We start from the raw sequence: 10,302 nt of genomic DNA on the forward strand, positions 1-10,302 counted from the left end.
TCTGTCTATTTCTATCTATCTATCTATCTATCTATCTATCTATCTATCTATCTATCTATCTATCTATCTATCAGTCTGTCTGTCTGTCTGTCTATCTATTTCTATATAGCTGTCTATCTGTCTGTCTGTCTGTCTGTCTGTCTGTCTATCTATCTACTATCTATCTATCTATCTATCTATCTATCTATCTATCTATCTATCTATCTATCTATCAGTCTGTCTGTCTGTCTGTCTGTCTGTCTGTCTGTCTATCTATCTACTATCTATCTGTCTGTCTGTCTGTCTGTCTATCTATCTACTATCTGTCTATCTATCTATCTATCTATCTATCTATCTATCTATCTATCTATCTATCTATCTATCTGTCCATCTATCTGTCTGTCTGTCTGTCTGTCTTTCTATCTATCTATCTATCTGTCTGTCTGTCTGTCTGTCTGTCTGTCTGTCTGTCTATCTATCTATCTATCTATCTATCTATCTATCTATCTATCTATCTATCTATCTATCTATCTATCCTATGTCCATCTATCTATTTATTTATCTATCTATATTGAAAATTATAAAAAAAGAGAAACATTTTAGTATTTTGTAAATTCTAGTTTTTTAAATGTATTGTTTATAATGACAATAAAGATATTCTGATATTCTGACACCAGGTTTTTTACTAAATACCCCAAAAGTAGCTCCACCTTAAACATTCCCCTAAACTTCACCAAACAGGAACATATTGGTACAACTGCAGTTCAAAAAGTGTTTACATTTACATTTAGGACATTTTGCAGATGCTTTTATCCAAAGCGATTTACAATCTTGAAAGAATAAAATTCAAGCTAGACTTAAGGGGTGAGGATAAGAGCTCAGGGGCCCGGCAGTGGCAAATTAGCAGTGGTGGGGCTTTAACTGGCAACCTTCTGATTACTAGTCCAGTACCTTAACCACTGAGCTACCACTGCCCTATGATATTAATCCTGGTATAGGAAGCACACAACCTGGACCCCTGAGCAATTAAATAACATAATATGATGAGAAGAGAAGTCAACTTTCATTCGATTTTCAGCATCTGGATCTATTTAAGTTTAAAAAAAGCCAAGAATGTTTTTCACCCACAATGTTCTGCTCCGACTTGTAAGTGCAGTAAAGGATCCATTATAGTACCAGTAGCTGGAAGATCTGACCTGTAGAAGCTTCAACATCCCACCACAAACTATTCAGAGCATCTAACAGAATTTACATCCATTTTTGTTGATTGTTTTGATTAAATTAGAACTACCAAATAGTGTGAAGGCCTTAGAGAAGTGGTGATTGGGTGGCAGGGAGGAGTCACTATGCAGCTCTAGGTGGAATGGAAATGGGGTGTCTATGAAGCAGCCAATCAGAGTGTGAATAAGTCCAAACAGACCCAATCAAAGCCTAAAGAATGTCCAGCGTTCAATGTCATTCTCATTAGATCAAGTGTAGGGTGTTGGAGTGTCTGCACAATAGTAATAATAATAGTAATAATAATAAATAATAGTAATAATAATAAATAATAATAATAATAATAATAATAATAATAATAACAATAATAATAATAACAACAATAATAATAAACAATATTAATAATAATAATAAATAATAATAATAAATAATAATACAGTTTTTCTCAGTCGATTTGGTTCATTTCTCAGATCAGAATTGAAATTCTCAAAACTGTTCATTCAATCTCCACATCTCCTTGTCACTTGTGCAGATCATAATAGCATTTCTCATTGTGTTTCACATTTTGCAAATGCTTTTGTACATCCATGCAAATGGTCATGTACGATTGTCTGCTGTTTTTTGCATTATCAATTGCTTATGTCATGTTTATCAAAATGTGTTCTATTGATTGTCTGTTGAATTGTCTTACCCTCCAAAACATTTAGGCTTTGGGTCATTGCCTAGGTCATTACATGCAAAAGTGCTGAACATAATCTCTCAGGCATAATTTGTACATTTCTATGAAACTTTTTTGGTAAATTTTGGTAATTTATCCTAAATTGATTAAATTGTTCTCGGGTGAATCTTGGCTTTCAGTTAAGAAGGGGAATTTGTGAAGGTTTAGATCAACCAATGGTCAAACAGCTCTCAACCATAGGTCAGAGGTGCATCTCATGAACCTTCAGTTGACAAACATATATAGACACAAAACATTGCAGTGTCACAAAGTCTCACAATGGAAAGACAAGGCCGTGTACAGGGTGAACAGCCAAGAAGAGGGGTAAGGCTGAGGGGACAAAACAGAGGAAGAGGTAGGAGAGTCCATGCCCATAGGTTTGTCCCAGATGAAATAAGGGCAACAATTGTGGACCATGTTTTAAATCTTGGTCTTACAATGGCTGAAGCTGGTCACCGGGTGCAGCCGAATATTAGAAGAACAACTGTGTCTTCAATCGTTCAAACATTTCGTAGAGAAAACAGGTATGTAATTCAGAAATGTGCACTCTGCTGTAATGCTGCACATTGACATAAATTCTGAAATGTTATTCAATCTTATGTTTTGCATTTTTGCATTCTTATACAATATAGGACTGCAAGACTAGCTCATAGGGGTGGCAGAGGTCCCATTTTCACACCTCAACAAGAGGAGGCTATATGTGCTATGGTCATAGCAAATAACGCCATAAGGCTGAGGGAGATCCAGCAAGCCATTATACAGGACAACAATGTTTTTCAAAATATTCTGTAAGCATCTCCACCATTGACCGGGTTTTGAAACGACACCAGATGAGCATGAAACAGCTGTACAAAGTTCCATTTCAAAGAAATGGTGACAGGGTGAAAGAGCTACGGTACCAGTATGTACAGGTAACACCCTTATGCATACTGACACATTTGCTATGGCTGAAATGTATGTAACTGTTTCTTCTCCAAAATGAACATTATATGTACTTCATTACTCCTTTTGTGCTGTAGCGTATCATGGAGCTGGAATCAAGAGAACCACTCCACACTTTTATATACCTGGATGAGGCTGGCTTCAACCTTGCAAAATGCAGAAGGCGTGGTCGAAACATCATTGGCCAAAGGGCTACCATTGATGTGCCAGGCCAATGGGGAGGAAACATCACAATGTGTGCTGCTATGTCAGAGAATGGCGTGCTTACACATATTCCCATTATAGGGCCCTATAACATACAGCATCTTGTCACATTCTTGGACACCCTCAACAGGGATCTCATCCCTGATAATGAGAGAGGTGTGATGCAAGAGGATTTGCCCAAATATGTGGTCATTTGGGATAATGTGAGTTTTCACCACTCTAACACCATCAGGCAATGGTTTGCCATTCATCATAGAATGCTGATGGAATTCCTCCCACCCTACTCCCCATTCCTGAACCCAATTGAGGAGTTCTTCTCAGCCTGGAGATGGAAGGTATACGATCACCAGCCGCACACCCAGATGAACCTGCTGACTGCCATGGATGCAGCTTGTGAGGATATCACAGCAGATGTCTGCAGAGGCTGTATTAGGCACTCCAGGACATCCAATTTGATTCCAGTCTAATTTCTTGCTGTCAGTCTCCCACATACAGTCATGTGTAACTTTGTGTTCTGTGTAAGTTTGTATTTTGTGTGTAACATACCGTTTCAACTGATATGCCACAGAATGTGCAGCGTTCTTGTAATCAAAAGCTTAGCTAGTTTCCATCAGAATATACTTACAGTGTACACTGTTGCACTGACAACATGAGTAAGTATTTTGACTGCCTTGTTCATAGGCAATGACACACAGACTAGACATTCTGATGGCACTGACAAGTTGATTGACATAAATATTTGCTTTTGAGGCACAAACAAAGAATTTTGAGTGAGGTACGTGCTTTTGCAGGTATTTCATTGAGTTTTGCTGTTTGCACTAACTGTTTTGAGAAATGCACTTGTTGTGATGCCAATGTAAATCATGATGTGAGAAATGTACCAAATCGACTGAGAAAAACTGTAATAATAATAAATAATAATAATAATAATAAATAACATAAACAGTATTTTAATGATTATGATCCATTTTGTTTAATTTCCCAAACTGCATTTTTATTGCAAGCAGAACAAAATAAAATAAAAAACTATATATGATGATGATGTATGTTTGTGTTTATCAGATCAGCTGTCCATACTGCACACCGTCTTTTGATCGCATCCCTTCAGCAGCTCTTCGTATCGGCTCCTCACGTCCTGGTACAGCGGAGAAAGGTCGGCGAGGCCCGGCATCATCACAGGTTGCTCGTTGAGCCGGAACTGCAGTCGAAGACCGTCGTGACAGCTGTACAGCGCCACCAGCAGGTTGGAGGCGTACGGTACGATCTTTCCACTGCGGAACACGCGGCCGGACTGAGAAGCGAAATCGGAGGCGTTGAGTGGGGCGTCGCCGCTAAACAGATCCAGCAGCGTGATGAGAGGCAGTAACGTCTCAGCGTGGCCCACCTGAACCGTCAGCACCTCCGGGACCTCCTCACCTGCCCTGAGAGGCACAGAAAGATTTTACGATTAACCATCATAGACACCATCACACACACCGTCTAATCTAATAAACCAGTTAGAGAAATGAAACCGTACTGGGTTTGGTTGGCTGCCGTTTCCAGGCGGTTGAACAGATCATGAAACAGGACGCAGCTCGCTTTGCTGTTAATGTCGTGTCCAAAACCTCGTTTCCAATACTGCTTCAGATCACCCGCATACTCCATCACCTAATCACCATCATCAGAAACATACAGAGTTGATTCAGGTGACCTGGATAAGACATGAATATACTGTACCCTCTCTGGCCCAAATTATGTGGACACCCAATCATGAGCTTGTTGGACACCCCAATTAAAAAGCACTGTCATTACTTCAGAAAGCAATGACTGAGATTGGTGGGTCTTGGTGTTTGTTGTTCTCATTGGGTCTTGGTATTGATGTGTAAGGGTCTTGGTGTTGTCTCAGTGTTTGTTGTTCTGATTAGTTCTTGGTGTTAGTGGGTATGGCTTCTGGTATTTGTGGGTATGAGTCTTGGTATTGGTCAATATGGGTCTTGTTGTTGGTGAGTATGGGTCTTGGTCTTGGTGAGTATGGGTCTTGGTAAGTATGGGTCTTGGTGTTTGTGGGAATGGATGTTGGTGTGGTCAGTATGGGTATTAGTCGTGGTGGGTATGGGTCTTGGTGTTGTCTCAGTGTTTGTTGATCTGATTGGGTCTTGGTATTGATGGGTATGGGTCTTGGTATTAGTGGGTATGGGTCTTGGTATTGGTGGGTATGGTCTTGGTATTGATGGGTATGGGTCTTGGTGGGTATGGGTGTTGGTATTGATGGGTATGGGTGGGTATGGGTCTTGGTATTGGTGGGTATGGGTCTTGGTATTGGTGGGTATGGCTCTTGGTATTGATGGGTATGGTCTTGGTATTGATGGGTATGGCTCTTGGTATCGATGGGTATGGCTCTTGGTATAGATGAGTATGGGTCTTGGTATGGATAGGTACAGGTCTTGGTATTGATGGGTATGGGTGTTGGTATTGCTGGGTATGGGTCTTGGTATTAGTGGGTATGGGTCTTGGTATTGATGGGTATGGCTCTTGGTATTGATGGGTATGGCTCTTGGTATCGATGAGTATGGGTCTTGGTATGGATGGGTACAGGTCTTGGTATTGGTGGGTATGGGTCTTGGTGTTGTCTCAGTGTTTGTTGATCTGATTGGGTCTTGGCATTGATGGGTATGGGTGTTGTATTAGTGGGTATGGGTCTTGGTATTGATGGTATGGGTCTTGGTATTGGTGGGTATGGGTGTTGGTATTAGTGGGTATGGGTCTTGGTATTGATGGTATGGCTCTTGGTATTGATGGGTATGGGTGTTGGTATTAGTGGGTATGGGTCTTGGTATTGATGGTATGGGTCTTGGTATTGATGGGTATGGGTCTTGGTATTAGTGGGTATGGGTCTTGGTATTGATGGTATGGCTCTTGGTATTGATGGGTATGGGTGTTGGTATTAGTGGGTATGGGTCTTGGTATTGGTGGGTATGGGTCTTGGTATTGGTGGTATGGGTCTTGGTATTGGTGGTTATGGGTCTTGGTGTTAGTGGGTATGGCTATTGGTATCGATGGGTATGGTCTTGGTATTGATGAGTATGGGTGGGTATGGGTCTTGGTATTGGTGGGTATGGGTGTTGGTATTGATGGGTATGGCTTTTGGTATTGATGAGTATGGGTCTTGGTATTAATGGGTATGGGTGGGTATGGGTCTTGGTATTGGTGGGTATGGGTCTTGGTGTTAGTGGGTATGGCTCTTGGTATCGATGGGTATGGTCTTGGTATTGATGAGTATGGGTGGGTATGGGTCTTGGTATTGATGGGTATGGGTCTTGGTATTGGTGGGTATGGGTGTTGGTATTGATGGGTATGGCTCTTGGTATTGGTTGGTATGGGTCTTGGTATTGGTGGGTATGGCTCTTGGTATTGATGGGTATGGCTCTTGGTATTGGTGGGTATGGCTCTTGGTATTGATGGGTATGGCTCTTGGTATTGGTGGGTATGGGTCTTGGTATTGGTGGGTATGGCTCTTGGTATTCATGGGTATGGCTCTTGGTATTGGTGGGTATGGCTCTTGGTATTGGTGGGTATGGGTCTTGGTATTGATGGGTATGGGTCTTGGTATTGATGGGTATGGCTCTTGGTATTGGTGGGTATGGCTCTTGGTATTGATGGGTATGGCTCTTGGTATTGGTGGGTATGGCTCTTGGTATTGGTGGGTATGGGTCTTGGTAATGATGGGTATGGGTCTTGGTATTGATGGGTATGGCTCTTGGTATTGGTGGGTATGGCTCTTGGTATTGGTGGGTATGGGTCTTGGTATTGATGAGTATGGGTGTTGGTATTGGTGGGTATGGGTGTTGGTATTGGTGGGTATGGGTGTTGGTATTGGTGGGTATGGCTCTTGGTATTGGTGGGTATGGGTGTTGGTATTGGTGGGTATGGGTCTTGGTATTGATGGGTATGGCTCTTGGTATTGGTCGGTATGGCTCTTGGTATTGGTGGGTATGGCTCTTGGTATTGGTGGGTATGGGTGTTGGTATTGGTGGGTATGGCTCTTGGTATTGGTGGGTATGGCTCTTGGTATTGGTGGGTATGGCTCTTGGTATTGATGAGTATGGGTGTTGGTATTGGTGGGTATTGGTGTTGGTATTGATGAGTATGGGTGTTGGTATTGGTGGGTATTGGTGTTGGTATTGATGAGTATGGGTGTTGGTATTGATGAGTATGGGTGTTGCCTCAGTGTTAGTTGTTGTGATTGGGTTTTGTTGGCGTCCCTGGCACTGATGCAGTATTTCTGCAGTATTTGAGTGATGATCAGATGATTGTACTGAATGAATAGTAAAGATCTTTACCTGTCCGTCTCTGTGGTCAAACAAGTGGCACCAGGGTGAGTTCAGATTTCGGATGGCGAACTCGTAAGCGCACAGATAAAACGCTGCTTCCACCGAATCTGTACATCAACAGAACATTAATTATTAATAATTATTTATATTAAATACTAATGTTTCTGTGTGATTGAGGATGTTCAGGTGAGTGATGGTGGAGTTTGATCTATAGGATCAGATCTATAGGAGAATCAGATCCTCAGTGTTTTACACTGACCGGCGGTGACGTTGCTGTAAGGAAGCTGTAATCGATCGGCCAGTTTCTCCTGAATCCTCCCCATCTCAGCACCACCATTAAACTTCTCCATCTCCACCACCGCGTCCTTATTATTCTCCACCGTCTCCACCAGGCGCCGGCACTTGTCGAAGAAACGCATCAGCTCGTCATTAATCGTGTGCTGCAAATCCACGTCTGGGGAACAAAATAACGAGAGAAACTTCAGTTTGGTGTATAGAAACTCAATTCAATTAAACACCTTTATGGTGAATTGGAACCCTGACTGTGAGCTAGGCCTGATCTTAAAAGCTTTATTAAACAAATGGGCACAAATTCCTACAGACACACTCCAAATTACAGTACAGATCTTTCCAGACGAGTGGAGAGTGTTTATAGGCGCAAGGTGGCGTGACTCTGTGTTAATGCCTACGGTTTTGCAATGGGATGCAAAACAAGCTCATCGTCAGGTGTCCACATACTTTTGGCTATATAGTGTATCTTTTAATACAGAGTGCACACACACATACACACACACACACACACACACACACAGTAAACAGGTCAGAAATGTAAATACGCTGCTGCACTTTCACCTTTAAGCCTCTCAGAACGCCGTGTTTACTCTGAGCACTGAGAATCATTTACCTCAAATCAGGAGAAACACTCAGAGAAACTGGTGTCCACATACTTCTGATACTTCTGATTAAAAATAAAATACAGTGAAATAAAAGTAGAATCTGGAACAGGTTATAATGTGTAGAATAAGTAAAAGTGAACAGTGAAAAAAAAGTGGAGTAAACAAAAGAAAACCCAGTCAGACCGGTGGAGAACATGCCAATGTCGAAACTGGGGCCCAGGGTCAAACCTGCAGCACCCACACCCCCTATCTGTCCACATGAGTTTTCTCTGGGTACCACCGCCTGTATTCCTGCTCTGAAACCACCACCACCTCAAACCTACCAGTTTATATAGAAGTACAACCACAAATCAGAAAATGTTGGGACGGTATGGAAAAATCAACAATAAAAACCCCCTGCAGTGTTTCTTTCATTAGTTTTGACTTTGATGTGATAGCAGACAGGATGAAGCCGAGATATTTCACATTCTGTCTGGTCGACTTCATTTCACATTCCAAAAAAGTTGGGACAGTAAAGCATTTACCACTTAGTAACGTCGCCGTTCCTTCTCACGACACTTTAAATCGTTTTGGTGCTTCAGGTGTAATTTTGTTCTGTTCTTCCTGCAAACACGTTTTCTATACTGTCCCAACTTCTCTGATTTGGGCTTGAATGGCTCACCAGCCCCGGGTTCGAGTCCTGAGTGAGGTCGCAAGAGAAACAGGGAATTGGAAATGACTAAAAACAGGAGAAATAAATGTAAAATAAATAAATAAAACCACAGATCTCACTTATCATCAAGCTTGGTCAAGCAGGCATTAAAGTTTCTAGAGGAACATCATGCTACAATCTAGGAAAAGTGAACAGCCCAGAATTTTATAGACTTGTTGTAGATCCAGCAGTTCATAATAAGAACACTACAGGAACAGTGAAGCGTGGTGGTGGTAGCATGATGACGTGTTTAACAGTATGAAATCATCAGAAGGGGGGGTGAATACTTTTTGTAATGAAGAGTAAAATGAACGTTTGTGGACTTTACCCAGCATGCTCAGCTCCTCCTGGACTCCCTGTTTGAAGGCCACGGTGCTGTTCACACAGCGGTGTTTGGAACTGCTGATGAACTTCACTCGTCCTGCTTCTACATTCTGCTTGGTTATCAGATTAGGGAAGGACCGGATCAGCCTGATGGCCAGATGTTTGTGGTCGAATCGTCCTTTCTCCACCAAGCGTCCGTCCATGTCCTCTTCATACCAGTTCCTCCAGCTCTGTAAGTCCTTCATGCACCTCAGATCTGCTCCGTTCTTCACCAGGTTCCAGAACTGGATGATCTTCTTGATGTTCTTGGCGGTGGGGTATCTGGTGCCGTGCCGGACGATGGCGCTCAGGTGGACAGCTCTGCATTCTGGAGCCGGAGGTTTCACCCACGATTCATTTATGAAGTGAATATCTGGGATCAGGTGTGGGTTCACCTCCTCATAACGAGTCTTAGTGGTGAAATACTGAGCCAACTTCGGGATGGGATCAGAGGAGGAGGAGGAGACATCACAGGAGGGAGATGATGAAGAACGTACAGACATTACATTAAACAGGACAATAAATAAACCCAGTAAATCCATGATGTTCCTCCTCACATCAACACCATCAAGTGAACTTCACTCTTCCTCTCAGGTTCACTACACTGACCCCACTGAGAGGCACAGCCCTTCTGCACTCTGATTGGTCAGTAAAAGCTCCACCTTACACCATGATTGGCTGACTGTTTGTCCAATCTGCTTCAGACTGGCCACATTTATTAAAATAAACTTCACTCACCTCAAACCCAGGGCCAGTTTATCACAGCCAATCCACCTTTTGCATGTTGTGAAAGGTGAAAGGAAAGCGGAGCCCCCTCAGAAGACCCATTCAGACATGAGGAGAACATGCCAAATCTACAGATTGACACAACACAAGGAACATTATTGAATAATTACTCATTATAAAGCCGTTAGTACAGTACAGTATTATAACTCTCATTTATTTATATGCAGTTAACAATGTATTCTTGACAGAGTGGCG

General features: G+C 42.2%; 1 protein-coding gene across 1 annotated transcript; it reads right to left on the reverse strand.

The window, feature by feature from the left end:
* Window positions 1-4,009: 4,009 nt before the first annotated feature.
* minpp1a (multiple inositol-polyphosphate phosphatase 1a) lies at window positions 4,010-9,896 on the reverse strand. The gene is made up of 5 exons (XM_063007672.1): window positions 9,287-9,896; window positions 7,631-7,825; window positions 7,381-7,478; window positions 4,578-4,708; window positions 4,010-4,482 (listed from the first exon to the last, which is right to left on the reverse strand). The coding sequence occupies exons 1-5, from the start codon at window positions 9,861-9,863 to the stop codon at window positions 4,125-4,127; spliced, it is 1,359 nt and encodes a 452-aa protein (XP_062863742.1). The 5' UTR covers window positions 9,864-9,896; the 3' UTR covers window positions 4,010-4,124.
* Between the last annotated feature and the right edge of the window lie 406 nt (window positions 9,897-10,302).

Source organism: Trichomycterus rosablanca, chromosome 13 (genome assembly GCF_030014385.1).
Source record: "Trichomycterus rosablanca isolate fTriRos1 chromosome 13, fTriRos1.hap1, whole genome shotgun sequence".
NCBI classification, from domain to species: Eukaryota; Metazoa; Chordata; class Actinopteri; order Siluriformes; family Trichomycteridae; genus Trichomycterus; species Trichomycterus rosablanca.

Bases quoted from the DNA above. Each gene is read 5' to 3' on its own strand.
- minpp1a (XM_063007672.1), bottom strand. From the start codon at position 9,863: ATGGATTTACTGGGTTTATTTATTGTCCTGTTTAATGTAATGTCTGTA. The intron at 7,479-7,630 runs GTCAGTGTAAAA...GTTGATGTACAG, and splicing joins TTACAGCAACGTCACCGCCG to ATTCGGTGGAAGCAGCGTTT. The intron at 4,483-4,577 runs GTACGGTTTCAT...TGTGCCTCTCAG, and splicing joins ACGGCAGCCAACCAAACCCA to GGCAGGTGAGGAGGTCCCGG.